This window comes from Bombyx mori, chromosome 24, assembly GCF_030269925.1.
Source record: "Bombyx mori chromosome 24, ASM3026992v2".
Lineage (NCBI taxonomy): Eukaryota > Metazoa > Arthropoda > Insecta > Lepidoptera > Bombycidae > Bombyx > Bombyx mori.
Genome location: NC_085130.1, coordinates 16,819,093 through 16,842,697, shown reverse-complemented (window position 1 = coordinate 16,842,697; position 23,605 = coordinate 16,819,093). Strand labels below are relative to the sequence as shown.

Sequence of the window (23,605 nt, the reverse complement as noted above, 5' to 3'; positions counted from 1 at the left end):
TTATGGTCAGTTTTAGAGAGTACGGCTTGCTCTAAACGCCATGATAATTTGGAGCCCCTAAAACAGTCCGTACAATTGGCAGTGAAAAAAATTTCCCATGGAAAGAGTGCGTGCTTCTATTGATAACTGGGCTCAAAGTTTAAAGAACTGTATTGCAGCCAATGGAGACCACTTCGAATAAGCTTTTTATACTTTAAATTGTTTTATATTTATGTATTAAACTAACACACTGTAAAAGTAATAAATGTTATTTGCAATAGATTTTTTTTTCCTTTGTCTCAGTAGGTATATACCTATGGCAAGACTAGGTATATATAAACGAATCTGCATATGTACTACACGCGAATAGCTTCGGAACGCCGGCGAAAAATTGGATAATTGTTTTTTTATTGTGTTTGTGATGGTCAGGAGAAGGCACATGTGGCGCATCTACCGAGGTGGGTGGCGCATCTACGTTGTAGATGTCTATGGGCTCCAGTAACCACTTAACACCAGGTGGCCTGTGAGCTCGTCCATCCATCTAAGCAATAAAAAAAATAAAATAAAAAACATACGAAAAAAAAAATTAAGAAAATTGAGAGGCAAATTAGAAAATTTAAGAACACTTATCCTCGACTTAGCATTAACTAAATGCGAAATATCAGATTTGTATAAAAGAAAATTCAATAAAATCAATGGTACCTAATAAATTTGAGTCCACGAAGCGAAGCAATGGCGGGTCGGTAGTTTTAAATAAAACTTTAATAATAATATATGGCTCTGTAATAGCCTATTTTAATACGCTTTTATTAGCTTCATACGTATGTTAGTATGTAACGGAATCTTTGAACATCATTTTGACCCCCTTCAAAACGTCGGATTAACTCGAAAGGCATACTTATTTTTTTTTAAAGGGATTTTATGACCTGGTAACTAAGACATTTAAGTCATGTCTTATTATAATTTATATTCTTATTTTTATGAAAAATTATAATATGGATAAGACCGCCAATTGTATTTTCTTGTATTTAATGTTTCGTATTTTTTTTGTGTACCATAAAGCATTATTCCTTCTCTTTCTCTCTATCATTCGACTTATCTGAGTGACTGTCGCACGTGGACCACAGCAACGCCGCTACCTACCGCTCATAACGCTTAAAAATAGCTAGCCCTTCATTTTTGTTACACGTTGTTTTTTTTACGTCGTCACATTTGTAAGTGGACATCCGTTAATTACCTAAAAAAACGTCATTTCGGATCCTCCCGATCCACTAGCGGTGCTTTTAGGTACCTCAAGCACCGGTCATCGTTCTCGTCGAACCCGTCGCTTGCGACGAAGGGCTCGACGAGTAAATTAACCCACAAACATAGCCCACTGAGTTTCTCGCCGGATCTTCTCAGTGGGTCGCATTTCCGATCCGGTGGTAGATTCTACGAAAGCACCGCTCTTGCTAGGGCCAGTGTTGGCAACGTCGTCAGCTTTGAGCCCTGAAATAGTTACGCTGAAATAGCTTCTCAAGGCTCAGCTCAGCTTAGGTAGGAGAAAAAAAAACCTACAATTTCCTTTTTAATAAAAACAAATATAACAAAATGTTGATTACCGCTGAATTAGTGTGATTGGTGGCATTAGATCGCCACGTGCGTCGCTCCCACGAGGAATTAGCTTCATACAAAATGCATAAGCCACTATAGAGGTCATTGTACTCGACATGAACTACTGCGAATCATTTATTCAGTAATTTTCCCGGAAAAACTAACCGTGTGACATTACTACTTGATTTGTCAAAGCTTTTATGGAGGGTTACTGGTGGTAGGACCTCTTGTGAGTCCGCGCGGGTAGGTACTAGCAGCCTGCCTATTTCTGCCCTGAAGCAGTAATGCGTTTCGGTTTGAAGGGTGGGGCAGCCGTTGTAACTATACTGAAACCTTAGAACTTATATCTCAAGGTGGGTGGCGCATTTACATTGTAGATGTCCATGGCCTCTAGTAACCACTTAACACAAGGTGGACTGTGAGCTCGTCCACCGATCTAAGCAATAAAAAAAAGCTAGCTGTCCCCTCTTCAGCTCTGACCAGTCTGAAGTAGCTGCTGTTACGTCAGCAGGCCACGCCTACTTTTTAGGCTTTCTTTCCTTAGAATATATAATATATTTATTTTGTCTCTCTATCTCGCTCTCTCTGGCTCCTACAGTGTGATACAGACATTAGGCTCGCCCTGAGTCATAGATATACGAAACTATGAGAGAAAGAGAGAAAGAAAATGTATGGTCGCACCTTTCTCTCTTGCCCCTACAGTAATGTACGAAACATAACTCTCTCTCTTTCTATCTCCACTAACTTATATCACCCTCTCAACTTCCGTTCGTCTGGCCGATCACATTTTTCGTAACGCTCTCGCCACGCTTTCACCAGATCTCTTCCCAAGTCAAGCGTGCGTATAAAAGTTTTACCTCAACAAATTCATCACCAATTGAGAGCTTCGGTAAATGTACACTAAAAATGTACATATTAAATGTCACTTCGATTCCTTAAACGACAATGTAAACAATGAAATAATACAATGAAATTAACTTCATAATAATTTCGGCCTGAATGTTGACAAATGGCAGAGTAATTACGCTGTATCTAGAACATTCATTTATTATTAAATTTAATTGGTTGGCTACTTTTATAACTTCGTGTATTTATAGGCAATGTAGACGAGAATTGTATAAAATGGTATATTTATTGAATCAATGTGTCATTACGTATAATTCTGATGTAGCGTTTATTATTGAATTTTATTTAAATAATGTAATTTTCTTCCATACAACTAGTGGTAGGGCGTCTTGTGAGCTCATACGAGTAGGTACACCACCATACTGCCTATTTCTGATGTCAAGCAGTAATGCGTTTCGGCTTGAATGGTGCGGCAGCCGTTGTACTGTAATACCCTTGATTTAAATATACTAGATGAGTAGTTACCGCGTCAACGCGTAACTACTCAATATAAGCCCACAGGCGTATGCCCGGCTTATTTCATTCAGTTACTTGCGTGCCGTCGTCCGAGTAATAAGTCCTGAAAAATGGGTAAATTTGTGGCGAAAGAGTGCCTTTCGAGGTAGGAAATACACAAAAAGGTAAGCGGGATTACTTTTCACACATAATTTTATCAATTCTGTATTGATTTTCGTTGTAAATAAAACAAAAACTGATTTTAAAGATCATCAAGAAAAGGCTATGAAATTAAGGTTTAGTATTGCCAGTAAAACATCATTTGGTTTTCGAATGATTATAGGAAATTTTTATATTAATGAAATACTGAGGTTTGCTCCTCTAGTTATATTTCAACTCTCTGTGTATTGAAGTCGTCGTGGCCTATAGTATAAGACGTCCGGTGCATTCGTATCATGCGATGCACCGGTGTTCGAATCACAGGTGGGTACCAATTTTTCGAATGAAATACGTACTCAACAATTGTTCACGATTGGCTTCCACGGTGAAGGTATAACATCGTGTAATAAAAATCAAACCCGCAAAATTATAATTTGCGTAATTACTGGTTGTAGGACCTCTTGTGAGCCCGCACGGTAGGTATTCTGCCTATTTCGGATGTCAAGCAGTAATGCGTTTCGGCTTGAAGGGTTCGGCAGCCATTGTACTGTAAAAACTGACACTTATAACTCATATCTCAAGGTGGGTGGCGACATTTACATTGTAGATGTCTATGAGTTCCGATAACCAGTTGATATCAGATGGGCCATGCGCTCGTCTATTTAAGCAATAAGAAAAAGCTATCTAGAATCACGGCAGTAATCCGCTATGTGATTCAGAGATCATTCACGGGTTTATCAAGTACCATGCGGCTTTTTTTATTTTACAAGAGTGAACAGGCTTACTGCCTACCTGGACTAAGTATTGTGTTTATATTATTATACTAGCTGACTCGGCAGACTTCGTAGTGCCTCAATCGATAAATAAAAGACCTAAACTTTTGTATAAAATAAACTTAAAACAAACAAAACGAATCCGTCCGACAGGGGACACATCAAAGGGAAAACAAAAGTGTTCTTTTTGTTTAATTCCGAGTATTTTCATATTTATCAACCTTTTAAACTTTGTCTGGACTTCCACAAATAATTCAAGACCAAAATTAGGCAAATCGGTCCAGCCGTTCTCGAGTTTTAGCGAGACTAACGAACAGCAATTCATTTTTATATATTTTATATAGAAGATAGAAGAATAGAAGAAACACGCGCCTAGGGCGCAATATCTTCATAGCTCTAATCCATGCATCAGCCCGCTGAGTTTCTTCTCGGCGGGTCGCGATTCCGATCCGGTGGTAGATTCATTCGCGAAGCAATTGCTCTTGAGTTGTTAAGTCCTCTTCGGAGGCGCTCGGGCAGCGGTTAGCAAATCCCGCCCCTCGTGGCTGAGCCTTTGCTCGCCCACCTGTCCTGGTGAAACTGGAAAGGCCTCTGGGCTAACAGTGGTCTTTCTATCATAGAAAAAAACCTTCTTAGCACCCAACCCCTTTCCTTTTTATTTACGACTTAACTATCATTATATTACACTGCTACAAAATTTAAAATAGATTTCCCAGAAATCAATTATAAATATATATTTTTTTTTATTGCTTAGATGGGTGGACGAGCTCACAGCCCACCTGGTGTTAAGTGGTTACTGGAGCCCATAGACATCTACAACGTAAATGCGCCACCCACCTTGAGATATAAGTTCTTAGGTCTCAGTATAGTTACAACGGCTACCCCACCCTTCGAACCGAAACGCATTACTGCTTCACGGCGGAAATAGGCGGGGTGGTGGTACCTACCCGTGCGGACTCCCAAGAGGTCCTACCACTAGTGATTACGCAAATTATAATTTTGCGGGTTTGATTTTTATTACACGATGTTATTCCTTCACCGTGGAAGTCAATCGTGAACATTTGTTGAGTACGTATTTCATTAGAAAAATTGGTACCCGCCTGCGGGATTCAAACACCGGTGCATCGCTAGATACGAATGCACCGGACGTCTTATCCTTTAGGCCACGACGAGTTCAAATTTAAATTAAAATAAAAATAAAAATTAGTAATTTTTTGTTTTGCGGACCATTTGGCGCCCCTTTGCGAGTAGCGCTCGAAGTACGATGCCCCCCATTGCCCCCTCGCTACACCACTGTGTCCCTGACATTGCCAATGTCCACGCAACCGGAGCCCGTTTGCCGATGGCAATAACAAAAAAAATCTAGTTTTTAAACAAATTCCGTTTTTATTACAGAAATTATTAGAAACTGAAGAATGAAGGGATCCATGAGTGCGGTATCTCGAATTGCCGCCTACGTACTCATCATCACCAATGTTATTGCCATGGTAATTTGTCGGATACGTTTCGTGTAATCACTGAGAGTTCGTGCATTGGAGCGTCGGTAGCGTTTGAAGAAGAGTTCAATTTCTGTTTTGCCGAACATGCCGAACGCAAATATCTGTTTTGTCTTACTTCTTGATGTAGACAGAAGAGCAGATCCGCAAGATGAAGAAGAGAGTAACGCCAAGACCACAGCCATACCTCTGTTTCTTCATAACGACGATTTTCAAACCTCCTTTGTAAACGGGCTGTCATTTTTTTATTTATTGCTTAGATGGTGGGACGAGCTCATAGCCCACCAGAACTGGTGTTAAGTAGTTACTGGAGCCCAAAGACATCTACGACATAAATGCGCCACCCACCTTGAGATATAAGTTGTAAGGTCTCAAGTATAGTTACAACGGCTGCCCTACTCTTCAAACCGAAACGCATTACTGCTTCCCGGCAGAAATAGGCAGGGTGGTGGCACCTACCCGCGCGGACTCACAAGAGGTCCTACCGCCAGTAAAAAAGTCATAGTGCTCGAGGAGCACCGTGGCGGGAGTTCATGCCAGTTTCGGATGATACATGGCGGAATAGATCTATATATAAAGCCGCAGTTCTAGGTAGTCTGGATGAGCTCTGGTCCGCTGGCGATCGGCACGCTTACTTCCTCAGCCGTAAAATTTCTAAAAAGCCTTCCTCGCTGAATGCATGCGAATTAAAAGGCATCAACTGCCGAAATTACAAGTTTGTATCATGGACTGTTGAAGTATCCCATCAGTCTCTCAATATCGGCGGACCGCCAAGACCCTCCAAGAGGCCGTGCATGAGTTTCGCTGCCATGGACGAAAAAAAAAGCGCTAATGAATCAGTTAGGGCAATATTGTTCCCTAATTTCCATTCCTTAGGCGCGCGGTTCGCTCCCAATATAGACCAGTCTCACATACCCCCGACCGAACCCCCTAGGCGACAGGATCTAATAGGAGATTCCGCCACTGAAAAGGGAAATATCGGTAATATAAGCATACAACAGTGGGTTGGATGTGTGGTAGTGCACCAGTTGGAACGTGAATCTCTTTAGCACACTCTTATTATTAGCTTGGTATTTAAGTTTGTTTGTACGTAACAAAATCTTTGAGCGTTTATTTAACAGACTTCGAGACGTCTGATCAACTTGACAATTCGCAGGCGCTTCAAGGACTGATGACGTCACAATTATTTTATAACTTTACTCTAATATCCTGACCGGTATCGACAGGATCATGTTTGTTTTGTTTTTAAGCGACATTTCTTTTTTGGACTCGGTTTTTCTAAGCGATCTTCGTGGTTGGCTCAGATCTGAGATTTCTGTGAGCCTGTAGCTTCGTCGACGTGAAATAAAATCACCAACTACAATCTTAAATTAAATAAAGAGCGATATAATACACAAGAATATACATTCCGATCCAGTAGTAGATTCATTCGCGAAGCAGCTATTCTTGAGCTGTTAGGTCTCCTTCGGAGGCGCTCGGGTAGCTGTTAGCAAATCCCACCCCTCCTGGCTGAGCCTTTGCTCGCCCACCTGTCCTGGTGAAACTGGAAAGGCCTCCGGGCCACCAGTAATCCTTCAATCATGTTAATAGCGTAGGTCTAACCCCCGATTCCGATAGTAGATTCATCCTCGAAGCAACTGCTCTCGAACTAATAGGGCTCCTTCGGAGGCGCTCGGGCGGCTGTTAGCTAATCCCACCCCTCCTGGCTGAGTCTTTTCTCGCCCACCTGTCCCGAAAAAATTTAAAAGCCTCAGGGCCAACAGTAATCTTTCGATCATAAAAAAAAGGTCTAACCCGAACTCATCCGAACAAAAGCACTTGCGAGTACAGTCGAATATTCTAGTCCGATGCTCCAGCGCAGGACCGCACTCAGCGCAGGGCTATACTAAGCGCAGGGCCGCACTCGGGCTCGCCACAAACGATTGCATACTCGTCGAACTCGGCAAAGAGTTCGACGTGCAACCTAACCAAAGCATCAGCCCGTTGAATTTCTCGCCGGATCTTCGCAGCGAGTCGCTATTCCGAACCGGTAGTAGATTCATTCGCGAAGCAGCTGCTCTTGAGTTGTTAGGTCTCCCTTGGAGGCGCTCGGGTAACTGTTAGCAATTCCCGCCCCTTCTGGCTGAGCCCTTGCTCGCCAACCTGTCCTTGTGAAACTGGAAAGGCCTCAGGGCCACAAGTAAGCTCTCAATCATAAAAAAAACACGATTGCAACCGCACCAGCTTCGATTCCATTTCAGATAACTTGCGTGATATTCTTTGCTCTTGGCCTATGGACCATAGCGTCTCCATCTACGTTAGCCACTTCAATAGCGACCATTGGAAGTCCTGTTCTGACTGTGAGTATTTCGTATTTGTATAACACTGATATAATTTTAATATATTGTAGTTTTTTTAATTGCTTCTATAAGCAAAAGCATACGGCCCATATCATGGTGAATGTTTATGGTGGCTCATGGAAATCAGCAATGCCAGGGGTAGAGTCAAACTGCTACTTATCTCTGAGTATTCTCCGCGAGCTTCGTTTGAAGAAGGATATGTCATAGTGCTCGGGAAATACCGTGGAGAGGAGCTCATTCCAAAGCCGGATGGTACGCGATAGAAAAGCTATCTGGCGGATGAACTCTGATGCGGTCGCTGGGAGTGTTGTAGTAAAAACGAGATGACAGCATTATCTAATACAATTCCTCAGAGCACTCCCCACGGAGCATACGGTCAAACTCAGAGAGAACCAAAACCCCTCCGTCGATCCAAGACATGTGCTAATGTGACACTTGTGTATGTTTTTACATAATCACGCAAAATTTACCGAAAAAGTTTAAATAACACCAAATATGTATCTTCTTCTTTGTCTCCACCTTATTCCACTAGGTGGGGTCGGTACAGCGAATTTTTCTATTCCATTCTCTTCTATCAGCCGTCATCTAAACACTAGCTCCTCTCTCTCTCATATCGTCATTCACACACTCCATCCACGTCTTCTTCAGTCGACCTCTTCCCCCTCTACCTTGCACTACCATTTCCATACACGCATCACATGTCCATACCACGCTAACGGTCCGTTCTTTAATTTGTCAATCACCCAAATATATAAATAGTTAATAGCCTTTTTTTTCGGATGGAGGCTGAACCTCTTACAAGGTAGCCACGGATACGGATAAACCGAGATAAGTCCCAAGATAATGAATTAATGGAACTTTAAAAGCGGACACATCTAGTATAATTTAACGAAGTGTCTGTGTATCTTGTGGATCTTTATATAGTACTTAGTACCCTGTTTCGAACTGCTCTGGGGTAGACCGGTGATGTATAAAATAAAAGAGTGGACTGTAGTATTTGGTAAGTTTATAAAAAAGGTAAAACAAGATAAACAAGTAAGTGTAGCGGGCGGCGTTGCTGCACGAAGTGACGAAGCCGGTGTCCATCCGCTACCCCGCGCCGCTGTCCTCCTCCCGGCGCCCGCGCCGCGCGATCGTCGATGTCCGTGCATCGACAGACTGCCCGGGTTGAAGTATATATGGGTACTTCAATGAAGAGGGAGGGGGCAGATGGAGTTGAAGCCTCGCACCACGGTCCCCGTCCTCGTCTTGACCTCTGCGACCCGTGTGATGCCGTCGCTGCCCGGATACGTCTTGGTAATGCGGCCCAAAGGCCACAACAGAGCCGGTAGCGTCCTGTCCTTCACAAGGACTAGCGTCCCTGGTATCAAGCTCCCTGTAGAGGTGGACCATTTAGATTTCTGCTGCAGCAGAGAAATGTATTCATTAATAAAGCGCTTCCAAAAATGCTGCCTGATGAGTTCCACTCGTTGGTAGCGCTCCAAGCGCGTGATGTTGCCGTCGGTAATCTGCGGGTGCGGAACTGACGTGAGCGGTCGTCCAATCAGAAAGTGAGCAGGAGTAAGGGCAGTTAAATCTAACGGATCAGAGGAAATAGGAGTAAGTGGACGGGAATTTAGAATGGCCTCAATTTGACATAAGCACGAAGACATTTCTTCATACGTGAGGTGAGTGTTTTGATGGAACTGAATCGAGTTCCCAAAAACGTTCTATATTAAAATTGACGTCGTTTTTGACAAGACTACAGAAGTGAGATTGAGATTGAAGGCGTGGAGAATAAGCCACAAGACCTGAAACAATCCAACCTAATTTCGTTTCGTGAAGTGTAGGTTGATTCTTACCTAAATCGATGGTATTATGTAATAATACTTGCCAAAATATTTCAGCCCCTACAAGTATATCTACGACTGACGGAATGTTGAATGTAGGGTCAGCTAGATGTAGACCCGAAGGCAGAGGGACATGAGTTCTAGGTATGAAACGCGAAGGCAATACTTTTGTTACCTCAGGCAATATTAGACAACCTAAGTCGACTGTATAATTACCGTAATAGGACTCGAGCGTGAGATTACAAGACTGTGTACTATAAGAGGTCTGATTGTTTATACCTGTGATTGTAGTGGAGCTAGTACCGTGTCGTGACAGCCCAAGCTTGGATGAAAAGGCGTCTGTGACAAAGTTGGCGGTACTACCGTTGTCCAGCAAAACTCGGGCGGGGTGCTTAGTGCCATCGGCACCACGCACTCTCACCATAGCTGTGGAAAGCAATATAAAAGAAGCTGTATTACTGTGTTCAAAATTGGCTGAAAAAGCAACATTATCAGCGCCTGGCATGGGGTTTGACGCTGCGCTACGCTCAGGCTCTGAATGTAAAAGGGTATTGTGTCGTGCTTTGCAGTACTTGCAATGGGATAGCTTGCACGTTCTATCAGTATGACCTAAGCGTAAGCAATTCATACAAACTTTAAAATTCTTTGCCTTTTCAATGCGCACCTCAGTAGGTAAGCTCCTGAATGTTTCACAGGTGTAAAGCAAGTGATTTTCATTACATAATGGACATTTCGAATGATTTGATTGAATTTGATTGCTATTAGATTGTATGATGTAATTTGTAGATTTTTTATTGTAATTATTGTTATTTGTTTCTTTAGATTTAAGGTTGATTTTACTATTTTCTTCTATTTTTTCAAGCAGGTTAATTTGATTTTCAATAAAAAAAATATATTGATTTAAAGTAGGGGGCTCTGAAAGTTTGTTACGATGCTCCTCCCAGTATCGGCTTGTGCTGCTGTCTAGTTTCTGTGAGATCATAAAGATGATTAATGTGTCCCAATGTTCAGTTGGCTGCTTTAAAGTTTTTAATGCCCTAATATTTTTATTTGTGACATCAATAAGGTAGCGCAAGCTTTTACTGGACTCTTTGGAGCACGGTGCAACACTAAACAACGCTTGAACGTGGTTGTGTATTAACAGCTGGTCCTTGTCGTACCGCTGACATAGCAAGTCCCAAGCGTTATTGTAATTTTCACTGGTAAAATCTATATTTTTAATAACTAAAGCCGCGCTGCCGCGTAAACAGGACCGAAGGTAATGAAATCTCATAATATCATCATTACATTTATTATTATGGATGAGGGAAATGTAGGTATCTTTGAATTCGAGCCAACCCTGAACGCTACCATCAAAATGTGGCAAATCAATTTTGGGCAATCGAACATTTGTGTGTACCCTACCTGAACCTTCTGAGTTGGTAGTTGCTGAAAGCAGGCTTCGCGCCAGTGCCACCGTAGGATGGTATTGGTCCTCGAACTCACACCGGGATTTAAAGTCGTCATCGGGTGCGTCCAACAACGTCTCGATCTCCGTCTGTAACTTGTCGAAGTCGTTGTATAAACACTGAATACGCTCATAACGTCCTTCCAACTCAAAACGTTGCAAGTCGGTCAAGCTAGAAAAACTAGTAAGAGGTTTAATATAATTTCTGAAAATAGTAAGTTTGGCTTTAATTGCACCTCGTCGCTTAATAAGAGTATCTAAATCCTCAGAATGTTGGCTCATAATGTATTATAATAAGCAAAATAAACAGAAATAATAAGAATAATGAAATAAGAATTAAAGAATAAGAATGAATTTTGATTGTAAGATGAGGGTAGTTTTTATTTTGGCAAATTGAGGCGAAAATTAGGTAAAAAATTGAATGCGCTAAACGGCAAAAATATGAGGGAATAAAGGTTGTCTGATTGGAACGAACTCACTCAGGTATGCAATCCGTCCAATATTCCGAAGTCCAATATTCACGACTCCTTGCAGCTTCAACGTAGTGAACAGTAAAACGTCCGTTCGTTTTTAAATGGCCAACCAACGCCGACAGTTTGTTGTACAGGTTTTATTCCGGTGAGTTTTAAGCTGACAAAACTAAAGGACCATGTTTCGAACTGCTCTGGGGTAGACCGGTGATGTATAAAATAAAAGAGTGGACTGTAGTATTTGGTAAGTTTATAAAAAAGGTAAAACAAGATAAACAAGTAAGTGTAGCGGGCGGCGTTGCTGCACGAAGTGACGAAGCCGGTGTCCATCCGCTACCCCGCGCCGCTGTCCTCCTCCCGGCGCCCGCGCCGCGCGATCGTCGATGTCCGTGCATCGACATACCCCAAAAGCTTTTGAGGTCGTAGGGGCCACGGTTCTGCCATATAAAGTCGAAGTCTCATGTCACATGACGGTCAACGTCTAAAGACTCTGAATTTAGTGTTTAATTTCGTTGTTTCCTTTCGCGTGCCGACAGAATATCGATCTTAGGACGTAGTCGTCACTAGATGGTACGGATTGAGACGTATTGTGCATACCTATACGCTAGTAGCCTTCCTTAGCTTCAAGCGAACGGGTAAGTGAGCTCACGGACTCAACCTGAGCGAATTTGCTAACACTAGCAAGCCTTAGCAAGAGCAGTGCTTCGATTTGAATCGCGACCCACTGAAGAGGTCAGACCAGGAACTCAATTGGCTGTTTCTATGGGAGCATTTCGTCTCCACATGTCATATTACACACCCAATTTTAAAACAATCTTCACTATTTTTAATCTCGCCTTTTTTCTGTGTAAAGTTATTTTTAATTCCGAAGAGTCTTTGGGCTTTGCGGGTCATGTGGTGTTGAGTGATTACCGTGGCCCGTTACTGTCGCAACTGATGCGTAGTCACCAAGGGACTTATGTGTCGGAGACGGTCATTAGCTTGGTAGCTAAACGAAACGCAGCACGGTTCCCGAGAGATGGCAGCACGATCGCGGTATCGTCGGAACTCGCTAACTTCGTGCTACGACAGAGCCTAGCCGATGGAGGCACGTAGACGCCATCACACTTGCCAACCAGCCTTCTTGAAGAGCGGTGTCTCCGCCCTAAGAACTGTCATTCGTTTTCGTTTGCTGACGTCAAGAGAAGATTTCTAAATAGTTCTAAGACAAGAAACGTGATTGGGGTGTACTCAATATTTCTCTTAGCTCGATCACCCTATTCGCCCCTACGATGTCTGACGATGGTGTTAATAATAATGTGGCTTCTAATAGGAACTCTAGACCTTGAGAAATCAACGAACCCTTCTGGTAATTGTTCAGGTATTATTCCCCAAAGAAGAATTAAACCTGTCTTTGGGTCTTGGCGCAGCGTTCCTGTCGATGCTCCTATTCTTCATATCCTTCATGGGGTTCCATGGGGCTTCGACGAGATCTCAATTCTCACTATTCATGGTGAGTGCTAGTGTTAGTATTTATGGTGGTTATTGTCGGGCTGATGGTGCCGCTGACTGCTGGGCCCAGGGTTGCTGGCTACCACCACCGCATCAAGGAGACCTTTGTGCGACGTACAGTTTTGCTTGCTCTTAACGCGTTCTTTTTTTTTTATTGCCCTTGCAGGCAGACGGCCCACCTGATGGTGAGTTGTTACCGTCGCCCATGGTCTTCAGCAATGCCAGGGGCAGAGCCAAGCCGCTGCCTACCGCTTAATACTCTCCACAAGCCTCGTTTGAAGAAGGACATGTCATAGCGCTCGGGAAACACCGTGGAGGGGAGCTCATTCCATAGCCGGATGGTACGTGGCAAAAAAGACCTCTGGAAACCCACTACGGATGACCGCAGTGGCTCCAGGTAGTATGGATGAACTCTACTCCGGTGGCGGGCGGTGAGTGCTCAAAATCAAAATATACCGTACTAGCGACCCGCCCTCGCTTCGCTTCGGAAACATTAAATTTTATAATTGATAGCCGAGTCCCGAGATGTTACCCGCGGTTATTGTCTATCGCGGGTGACACCGCGGGTGACACCGCGGGGCGAAGCACATTAGAAACCTCAAAAATAACAGTATTTCTCCACTATTTAATGGATGTTATTATACATATAAACCTTCCTCTTCAATCATTCTATCTATTAAAAAAAACCGTATCAAAATCCGTTGCGTAGTTTTAAAGATTTAAGCACACATAGGGATATAAGGCGAATTTACATTACGAAATTAGTAGCGTGAAATTAATTTCGTGACATTAGTTTTACCAACAGTTTCACGTGTAATTTAATACTTTCGTAATGCATGCATTAATTTCATGCATGCAAATTAGTTTCGTGCCCTGTGCGATTTTTTGGTGAAATTAATGTCATGAACTAATTTCATAGTGTAGACTGTAGACGCGACGTGAAACTAATGTCGCGAAAGCGCCTGCGCTGTGCGGACGTGTGTATTGTTAGTTCGGACGCGCTTCAAGTGTTGAAAATGGCAAACCAACGATGGAGTACAGAAAAAAATATACAATTCATTAATGAATATCAGCGACAAGAGTGTCTCTGGGACCCGAAACACCTACAATATAAAAATAGGCATGCCCGAGATGCGGCCTACAAAATAATTATGGAAGCAATGGAGATGCAATATGTCAAAGAAGTTGTTAGTAAAATACGATCACTTCGAAATACTTACAACAATGAGTTGTTAAAGGCAAAAAAATCTAATACTACGGGTATGGCAACCAATGATCTGTATATTTCTAAAATTCCTTGGCTGTGTCGTTTGGATTTCTTGAAAAATATTGACAGTTACACGAGAGAAAATACAGAAAATGTGGTAAGTATACTTTATTCTACAATATGACAATGGATGTTTCGCTTTTGCCTTTAAAAAAATCATTCTCTCTTGCCATTCTACACGGCCATGTCCAACAAAGTAGTATAACCTTGTCTTATGAGGGTTACATTTCTAGAATGATTTCTACCCAGATTACGGAGTGTGGAAAAAGCTCCTTGGGTTACCGTCCACCATGAACCTTCCACTAATTCTCCCGTTTCTGGATTTTCTTCATCAATCAAACCCGTTTCTATGTAAGTCGATGAAATAGTTTACAGCAAATTATGCAAGACACAACATGTCTTTATTATTTTGTCCACAGTTTCTGGCAATACCGGGATAGGCTTCACGAATATCCGAAACTTACTAACTAAGACACCAAAAGGGTTTTTTATAGTCCTTCGAGCTCTGCTTAATCTGTAGTTGAAAAATGTTTGCTTGTTTGATAAGTCTAATCGACGACTATATGGTGTCAAAAGATATTCGGTTAGGGGGAAAGCATTATCTCCCAACAAAACCATTCCTTCAGGAGCATTCAAGGAGCGTTCCTCCAACATTGTTTTTAAATTTGATCTAGCAAAAATTCCCCCATCAGAAGCACGACCATAATGACCCACGTTAATGTATCTAAATTTTAAATTACTGTCACAGACTGCTAGAAGGACTATACTGAAAGTTCCCTTGTAATTATAGTAATCAGTTCGCGTTCACCCACGTTAATGTATCTAAATTTTAAATTACTGTCACAGACTGCTAGAAGAACTATACTGAAAGTTCCCTTGTAATTATAGTAATCAGTTCCTGAACGTATTTGCCATCTATAGCACCACCACAGAACGGAAAATTACATTTGTCACTAAAACCATAAACTATCTCGCTCCAAGTTTCTTCTGTGTTTGCCATCTGTAAAGAAAAAAAGTTCATTAAAAATTAATTGTTTCAGGCACCAAATACCCAGGCAGCTTCTACTTCAGAATCTGAGAGCCAAGATTTTACCGTACCATCCATACCTACAAAAAAGAAAAGAAAAATAAAAGATCCTCCTCTATTGCAGGCAGTAGATGCATTAGAAAAAGTTTCAACGCAGCACTTTTCAAATGATGAATTTGATCTTTTTGGACAAACTATTATAGCTCAACAGCTACGGCAACTTCCTTTAGAAATTGCTTTGAAAACAGAGGAAATAATTTTGTCAACAGTCCGAAAGCAACGAATCAAATTAGCAAAACAATAGACATCAGCTCAACAAGTTCGCCTTCCAACTTTATCCTCGGAACCCAATACTTTTGCTTCTACCAGTGACAACGAGTATCCTTATGATGAGGACTACGATGTACTCGCACGGGCTGTGGCAAGCTTTCATGATACATCTATGCCGAAGTCCGAATAGAGTTATGATCAATATTAATTTTTAAATATCCTAAGATGACACCCTGAATTCGTATGATAAAGACTTAAAACTATTTCCAGATGCTAACAAGCGCAGCGTAATTTGAAGTTTAAGTTTTGCCAGTAACGCTTCTCGACATATCGTATCTTGTTTAGATATTATGTTGGACACTCTTGTCAGTAAAAAATTAAAATTATCTTGACTCATTCTATAATAGTTTTTATAGCTCTCAGGATTTTCATGTGCTAATTCAGAGACTAACTTCATTGCACCTAAATTTCTTGTTAACCATCCTCGAATCCACCGTATTTTTTTTCTTGATTGTCTTTTTTTAAGTTTATCTAAAAGCATTTCTTTAGCTACATTGAATATAGCAAAATATAGCTTTGGTGCTGACGGCGTCATGGTTACTGCGATACTGTGGATTTCGCGACATTAATTTTTTTACGAAATTACTTTCGCATATATCGAAACTACTTTCGTGAAACTGAGTTCAACATGCATGACACTAATTTCGTAATGTAAACTCCGCAATAGGGACAGAGAAAGCGACTTTGTTTTATACTATGTAGTGATATTTCAAGCTATAAAGTGAATGTTTTCTCAATTTATGGTTCTTGTAATAAAGGGAATTCTAGTTTAGGGTCACATGATGGTCAGATGGTCAGATAGAGATGATGACCATGTGTGAATTATTAAGATCCTCAAGACTACACCATATTATTTCTTTTATTGCTTATTTGGGTGGACGAGCTCACAGCCCACCTGGTGTTAAGTGGTTACTCGAGCCCATAGACATGTACAACGTAAATGCGCCACCCACCTTGAGATATAAGTTCTAAGTTCTCAGTATAATTACAACGGCTGCCCCATCAAACCGAAACGCATTACTGCTTCATGGCAGAAATAGGCTAGATAGTAGTAGTAGTACCTACCCGTGCGGACGCACAAGAGGTCCTACCACCAGTAAAAATAGAATAGATTCGAAATGGAGTTTAATTTTTTTTCAAATACCCGCCGCATGTGGAAATGAAAATTGCCGACAGAGGCATCTCCGCGCCTCGTCAGAGCGTTGACCCCACGCCTCAGACGTATTTCTTTACGTACAAGATAATTTCTTTTTTCATATTTCAAAAAATCATCATTTCTAGTAACTTCACTTTTAAAAAAAGAAGAGGTTTTTATTTCAAATTGTTTTTAACTATTGATTGTCTAGGCAAAAAGTAATTCATCGTAATTTTCAACCGACTTTGAAGAAGTTCGATTATCTTGAAATTTTACAGACTCATCAAGAAGCGATGAGAACACAATAATTTTTGTAGCTTTAGTTTGAAATATAGAGACGAATCACATTAATAAAATTGCCTTGCTATTTAAGAATGTGTAGCGCGTAACATTCGGTTGCACTCGGGCGTCATCGGATGCGATCGGAGTTCCCGAACGCGCAGGTGTCCCGTGACGTCACGCGACGAGATTCGCGCGCGTCGATTTTTATAAGTAGATTGTAAAAAAAAAAAAACATAATTTTATGTTTCAATTCGTATCTTGTAGTGCCTAGCGTTGTTTACTCTTTTTTAATTTATATTATAACATTGTACACATTATAGATATTGTGGAATTGGTGTGTGTTTGACTTTTATAATAATATGTTCGGAGTATAATATTGTTTGTGTTGGATGTTTCAGTCATTGTTTTGATTATAATAAAACTATTATAATTGAATACTTAAATCACTCATTTTAATTTTCTTCAGCGTTCATCTTTTACGTTACATTTTTATTTTTGTTGCCAGTCCTATAAACAAATATCCCGCGTATACTAACAAACCACAAATGTTACTTATAAACTGTATTTACTTATTTCGATAAGGAATATGGATGCCGTTTTCTTTTATAGTAAATCGAATTAGCATAATAAAATTTTTGGACAATTAAGTCGCCTAAATTATTTTAAAATTAATGTTGACGTTTTTTTTTTTTCAGTACTCCGTATTGATTATCTTACTGCTGATGCTGGAATGTGCCTTGCTATTTTACTTCATGACAGACTTCGTACAGGTATTAAATGTAAACATTATACTTAGTCTGGCCATAAATACTGTTACAATTAAAAATAAAAATAAATCTATTGCAAATAACATTTATTACTTTTGCAGTGTGTTAGTTTAATACATAAATATAAAATAATTTAAAGTATAAAAAGCTTATTCGAAGTGGTCTCCATTGGCTGCAATACAGTCCTTTAAACGTTGAGGCCAGTTATCAATAGAAGCACGCACTCTTTCCATGGGAAAATTTTTCACTGCCAATCGTACGGATTGTTTTAGGGACTCCAAATTATCATGGCGTTTAGAGCAAGCCGTACTCTCTAAAACTGACCATAAATAATAATCCAGCGGATTAAGATCGGGATCGATTTAAAAAAAAACAAATTTTTAAAATCTTTTGTATTAATATGATTTACTCTCCATCATGTTAGTACAGCTAAATGAAACGATAGTTTTATAAAAAATACTTTAGTTTATGGTAGTCCGCACTCACAAATTGTAATCTAATCGAAGTACGAGTATAAGAAACAATATGATGACATTAAAAAAGAAAATCGGGATTAAATCGTAAAGGGGGCATTAAGCTTCACTTTCCCAAATACATTACTGGTGGTAGGACCTCTTGTTTTTTTTTTTTTTTTTTTTTTTTATTGCTTAGATGGGTGGACGAGCTCACAGCCCACCTGGTGTTAAGTGGTTACTGGAGCCCATAGACATCTACAACGTAAATGCGCCACCCACCTTGAGATATAAGTTCTAAGGTCTCAGTATAGTTACAACGGCTACCCCACCCTTCAAACCGAAACGCATTACTGCTTCACGGCAGAAATAGGCAGGGCGGTGGTACCTACCCGTGCGGACTCACAATAGGTCCTACCACCAGTGATTACGCAAATTATAATTTTGCGGGTTTGATTTTTATTACACGATGTTATTCCTTCACCGTGGAAGTCAATCGTGAACATTTGTTAAGTACGTATTTCATTCGAAAAATTGGTACCCGCCTGCGGGATTCGAACACCGGTGCATCGCAACAACGAATGCACCGGACGTCTTATCCTTTAGGCCACGACGACTTAAAGTCGTCGTGGCCTTGTGAGTCCGTGCGGCTAGGTACCACCGCCCCTGCCTATTTCTGCCCTGAAGCAGTAATGCGTTTCGGTTTGAAGGGTGGAGCAGCCGTGGTAAGTATACTTGAGACCTTAGAACTTATATCTCAAGGTGGGTGGCGCATACGTTACTGGAGTAACCACTTAACAGCAGGTGGCCTGTGAGCTCGTCCATCCATCGAAGCAATAAAATAAAAAAGTCTCCGATATTTGATTTCGTGACCCCTTATTTACTGGTTTCAATATTGTTCATTGTTATTACAGCTAACAACTCTATAACACGGTATCTTACAACGCGCTTCCACTCTAACACGATAAGAAAAATTCCGCAAAACCCTTTTATATAACACGGTAGTTCTACAACACGAAAACGATATTTTTGTTTAATATTATTTAGAAATTTACACACACAAAAACACAGAATATATGGGAATAATCTAAATTTTACTGCTTATGTTCTGTGTATAATAGGTAAACAATATACAGAAGATTACATATGCAGATACTAGAAGATTGCACAAAGTGGGAATGAGTTGCTCGCTCCGGGCATTTCAATATTGCAATAATTGTTACGTTATAATACTCATTGTAAAAATTAATATTTAAAAAAATCTAATATTTAAAAAAACAAAGCCATGCCCGCTGAGTTTCTTGCCAGTTCTTCTTCTCAGGACGGAGGCTAGGTTTTGTGAATTGGCGGTAGTTCTTTTTGACGTTCAACAAGTATGTACTTTCATTTATGTTGAATAAATTTTTTTTGATTTGATTTGATTTGATTTACGTATAGGCATAGTTGAGATGTTTCAATCATAAAAATTACTCGGCCTTTTTGTACTGGCTTCTGATCTCACATAACACGATTTCACACAACACAGGACTTTGCAGGAACACGTCTGCAGTGATAAAGGAGGTTTAACTTTACCGAGATATTACTTATACACCAATGTCTGTAGATTCATGTTAACTTAAAATTAATTAGTGGTCGAAGGATTATGGTAATTTGTCGACGTCGCCCAAAACACGTCATTACGGATCCTCTTGATCCATTAACGGTGCTTTTAGGTACCTCAAGCACCGGTCACCGTCCTCGTCGAACCCGTCGCTTACGACGAAAGGCTCGACGAGTAAATTAACCCACAGACACAGCCCACTGAGTTTCTAGTCGGATCTTCTCAGTGGGTCGCGTTTCCGGTCCGGTGGTAGATTCTGCGAAGCACTGCTCTTGCTAGGGTCAGTCTTAGCATCACTCCGGCTTGAGCCCCGTGAGCTCACCTACTAGTTAAAGTTACGCTGAAATAGCCTCTCAAGGCTATCAGCTTAGGTTGGAAAAAAAATATGGTAATTCTGCTGATGGCTACTTCGATTAAGGGTCGCTTGTTTTTTCACAGAAAGGAATGAGAGAGCAGGACGGACAATGGTCACACATGCTGCGTCTCGGCTTCCAATGCTGCGAATTCAATGAGTGAGTGATTTGAGGAATTATTTGAGGTAGAATTACATCCCACTCGTCACAGAGTCACGATTCCGATCCGGTGGTAGAATTACCAAAGTACTGCTCTTGCTATTTCCTCTTTTTTACTGCTTAGATGGGTGGACGTGCTCACAGCCCGCCTGTTGTTAAGTGGTTACTGGGGCCCATAAACATTTACCACCACCTTGTCAAGGACAACACTCGACGTCAGACAAACGCGGGGAGGTGGGTGAAGGCGGGACGAGCTGCCCCCCGCGCGTCGCACATACCATACATTATTTCCACCATCCAACTTTTTAATGAACTATTGAACGTAATGAAAACAGTCCTCTGAAGTAAACAGGGGCTTGGAGGTCGAAAATCCGCATAAGAAGTGGCAAGATAATCAAAAGGATGTAACGGCTACTAATGGAGAGAGACCGAAAGAAATTTATGATCGTTACCAAAATTCTATACAACTTTGTAGAACTATGAACGCGAGCTTGGCTCCACCTTGGTCCTGCTGTGGAGTCAACGGGTATCCACACAACTGTACCGCCTTGGACATTTACAAAGAGGTAACTATATCTCTCTCTTTCTCTCTCTCACTTTCCTTCTCTCCCTCTCCCTCTCTCCCTTTCCCTCTCTCTCTTTCTCTACGCTTTTAGCAATAATCTTAATACCACGATGATGTCAGGTGACCACTGTTATGATCTTTGGTTTTGCGATAATTGTCCATCCATTCTTTTTAGAGGTTTCTTTTGCCTTTGCAGGTAGACGAGCGTACGGCCCACCTGATGGTAAGTGGTTACCGTTGTTCATGGACGCAATGCCAGAGGCAGAGCTAAGCCTCTGCCCACCATTGTCCTACTTTAAGTATGGAATATTTAAGGACAATACCTTGCAGCGCCTATGGTGTCTGAAGTCATCATCATCAGTCCACAGGCGACCTCAACAGAGCCCCCTTGTGAGGTTACATTGGGTAATCCACCCTATTTCACTGGAGAATTCCTCATTAGTATTTTCCGATACCCTAGTTTTTTTTTATTTGTCCTTGTATGAAGACGAGAATAGAGCCCATCTGATGGTGAGTGGTTACCGTCGCCCCTGGACATCAACAACGTCACAGCTCACCGTTAACGTTTGGAGAGGGGGGTACTGTTTTTTGTTTAGCCTCATTATCACTTTGATATCCCTGATGAAGACTAGTCCAGCGACTCTCAAACTTTACTACTCGACAACTTGACTAAAAATAAATTTGATAGTTGAAGCGACTATATAACTAGCTACATTTATTGAATAGCGCGATTCCGATCCGCTCGTAGATTCTGCGTAGCGCTGCTCTTGTAAGGGTCAGTGTTAGCAAGCTCTCAGATTGAGCCCGAAGCTCGCCTTACTATCCGGGCGTAACTGGTATAGCCTCTTAGGCTACCAGCAAATAGGTAGGGAAACATCCAAAAAATAAAAAAAACTTGGCCTTTTTTTATTGCTTAAACGGGTGGACGAGCTCACAGCCCACCTGGTGTTAAGTGGTTACTGGAGCCCATAGACATCTACAACGTAAATGCGCCACCCACCTTGTGATATAAGTTCTAAGGTCTCAGTATAAGGTCTAAGGACTGCCCCACCCTTCAAACGGAAACGCATTACTGCTTCACGGCCGAAATAGGCGGGGTGGTGGTACCTACCCGTGCGGACTCACAAGAGGTCCTATCACCAGTGATTACTTTACTTTGAACGCGCAACGCTTTTTTTAACAATTTCAGGATTGTAACATAACAATTTCCTCGTGGTGGGATGCTTATCAAATCGCCATATACTCTGGGCTGGTTGTCGGGCACCTTGTATTGTCCTGCTGTTCTCTAATGCGACGATGTGGTACTGCTAAAGTGGGCAGCTAGCGATCACAGCGCCGCGACGCCGGCGATAAAGGTAAACTAACTAAATTTTTTATCTATGATTTTCATTTTTGGCGGGAACGCGAGCTGTCAAGTTATGCGAATTGTTTTTATTTAATTCTTTTAGTACTTCTTTATAAGCTTAAACGAGTTATGGTGGCTTAATAACCGCTTAACATTAGCGATCGTTATAAGCGTAGTGGTGATAAGAAGTCTTGTGAGTCCGTACGGGTAGGTACCATCACTCTGCCTATTTCTGCCGTGAAGCAGTAATGCGTTCCAGTATGAAGCAGCTCCATATTTGTGATAAAGTTTACTCAATTGGAATAGCTGAAGAAGTTCTTTTGTTAAAAGTTTTTTTTCCAATAATTTTAAACTTTACTCTCATGTAAATTTGCAAAAATATCGCTTAAGCCATATTGCCTTTCGCCCTTGACATGACAAAAAAAATTAAAAAAAAAAATATTTATTTATCACTCCAGAACCTTCTAGTGCAAGGAATGCTTTCCACAAATCCCGCGTGTCTCCGGCGGTTGAAGCGGCCGACGGTGTGGTGGTACTAGTGATGGGGCGAACGCGACTTGGATGGATGGAAACGAAACAGTCCTGAAGCCAAAAATTAATTTCGTTGAATCTCGTCAATAAAATGCTTTCAATATTCACTGAATTGAGACTTTTTATTTTTAAAGTGAGACTTTTATTACACCGTCTCAAACTTTTTCGTCTGTGTGTTGCATGTCGCGACCTACTGAGAAGATCCGGCGAGAAACTCAGTGGGCTGTGTTAGTGGGTTAGTTCACTCTGTACTTAAAGATCCTAAAATCACAGATTGCTTGAATCAAATACATACTTAATACATATTCACGTAATGATCTCCACGATGAAGGTATAACATCGGCTACACTGCTACACTACATTACACACACACATACACACACGCGCGTACACACGCACACACACACATCCACATAGACGCACGCACGCACGACCTGTATAACTACATAAAATATAAACAAAAATATTGTATTCGTAAATACAAAATGAACAGACAACGGTCTTAATTACGCGCGTTCTCGTGACAAAACGATTTAAAAGCACTAATATTTGGGTCAATAGTACTGCATTGCATTTCCTGCCCTAATGACTACAACGGACACGCTATTTAAGTGCTTTACAAAAAGTAGGTTATATAAAATGAACTGCAATCTACTAGACCACTGGTCGCCAAGGTTTTATTTTTTTTATTGCTTAAATTGCTGGACGAGCTCACAGCCCACCTGGTGTTAAGTGGTTACTGGAGCCCATAGACATCTACAACGTAAATGCGCCATCCACCTTGAGATATAACTTGTAAGGTCTCAGTATAGTTACAACGGCTGCCCCACCCTTCAAACCGAAACGCATTACTGCTTCACGGCAGAAATAGGCAG

General features: G+C 41.2%; 3 protein-coding genes across 8 annotated transcripts; 2 read left to right on the top strand and 1 right to left on the bottom strand.

The window, feature by feature from the left end:
- The first annotated feature begins 2,930 nt into the window (after positions 1-2,930).
- LOC105842650 (tetraspanin-9) lies at positions 2,931-22,842 on the top strand. Of its 2 annotated transcripts, XM_062675905.1 has the most exons (9): positions 2,931-3,098; positions 5,241-5,332; positions 7,582-7,680; positions 12,787-12,918; positions 17,654-17,728; positions 20,216-20,289; positions 20,765-20,855; positions 22,044-22,209; positions 22,658-22,842. In XM_062675905.1, exons 2-8 carry the CDS (start codon positions 5,261-5,263, stop codon positions 22,176-22,178), a joined length of 678 nt encoding a protein of 225 aa, XP_062531889.1. In that variant the 5' UTR covers positions 2,931-3,098; positions 5,241-5,260; the 3' UTR covers positions 22,179-22,209; positions 22,658-22,842. The 2 variants fall into 2 exon arrangements, with proteins under 2 accessions (XP_062531889.1, XP_062531890.1); XM_062675906.1 differs by lacking the exons at positions 2,931-3,098; positions 22,044-22,209 and having other exon boundaries at positions 5,124-5,332.
- Positions 8,670-11,842, bottom strand: LOC119630469 (uncharacterized). 5 transcript variants are annotated; one of them, XM_038019984.2, is made up of 3 exons: positions 10,914-11,835; positions 9,873-9,935; positions 8,670-9,188 (listed from the first exon to the last, which is right to left on the bottom strand). In XM_038019984.2, exons 1-3 carry the CDS (start codon positions 11,236-11,238, stop codon positions 9,106-9,108), a joined length of 471 nt encoding a protein of 156 aa, XP_037875912.1. In that variant the 5' UTR covers positions 11,239-11,835; the 3' UTR covers positions 8,670-9,105. The 5 variants fall into 5 exon arrangements, with proteins under 5 accessions (XP_037875912.1, XP_037875911.1, XP_062531872.1 ...); XM_038019983.2 differs by having other exon boundaries at positions 9,789-9,935; positions 10,914-11,833; XM_062675888.1 differs by having other exon boundaries at positions 9,873-11,842.
- Positions 12,931-17,224, top strand: LOC110386542 (uncharacterized). The gene is made up of 2 exons (XM_021352965.3): positions 12,931-14,281; positions 15,225-17,224. The coding sequence occupies exons 1-2, from the start codon at positions 13,865-13,867 to the stop codon at positions 15,513-15,515; spliced, it is 708 nt and encodes a 235-aa protein (XP_021208640.2). The 5' UTR covers positions 12,931-13,864; the 3' UTR covers positions 15,516-17,224.
- Positions 22,843-23,605: the final 763 nt, after the last annotated feature.

Bases quoted from the DNA above. Each gene is read 5' to 3' on its own strand.
- LOC105842650 (XM_062675905.1), top strand. From the start codon at position 5,261: ATGAAGGGATCCATGAGTGCGGTATCTCGAATTGCCGCCTACGTACTC. The intron at 5,333-7,581 runs GTAATTTGTCGG...ATTCCATTTCAG, and splicing joins TCACCAATGTTATTGCCATG to ATAACTTGCGTGATATTCTT. The intron at 20,290-20,764 runs GTGAGTGATTTG...ACAACTTTGTAG, and splicing joins CAATGCTGCGAATTCAATGA to AACTATGAACGCGAGCTTGG.
- LOC119630469 (XM_062675887.1), bottom strand. From the start codon at position 11,238: ATGAGCCAACATTCTGAGGATTTAGATACTCTTATTAAGCGACGAGGT. The intron at 9,189-9,788 runs GTATAAACAATC...CCGCACCCGCAG, and splicing joins TAGCTCCACTACAATCACAG to ATTACCGACGGCAACATCAC.
- LOC110386542 (XM_021352965.3), top strand. From the start codon at position 13,865: ATGTCGCGAAAGCGCCTGCGCTGTGCGGACGTGTGTATTGTTAGTTCG. The intron at 14,282-15,224 runs GTAAGTATACTT...TAATTGTTTCAG, and splicing joins GAGAAAATACAGAAAATGTG to GCACCAAATACCCAGGCAGC.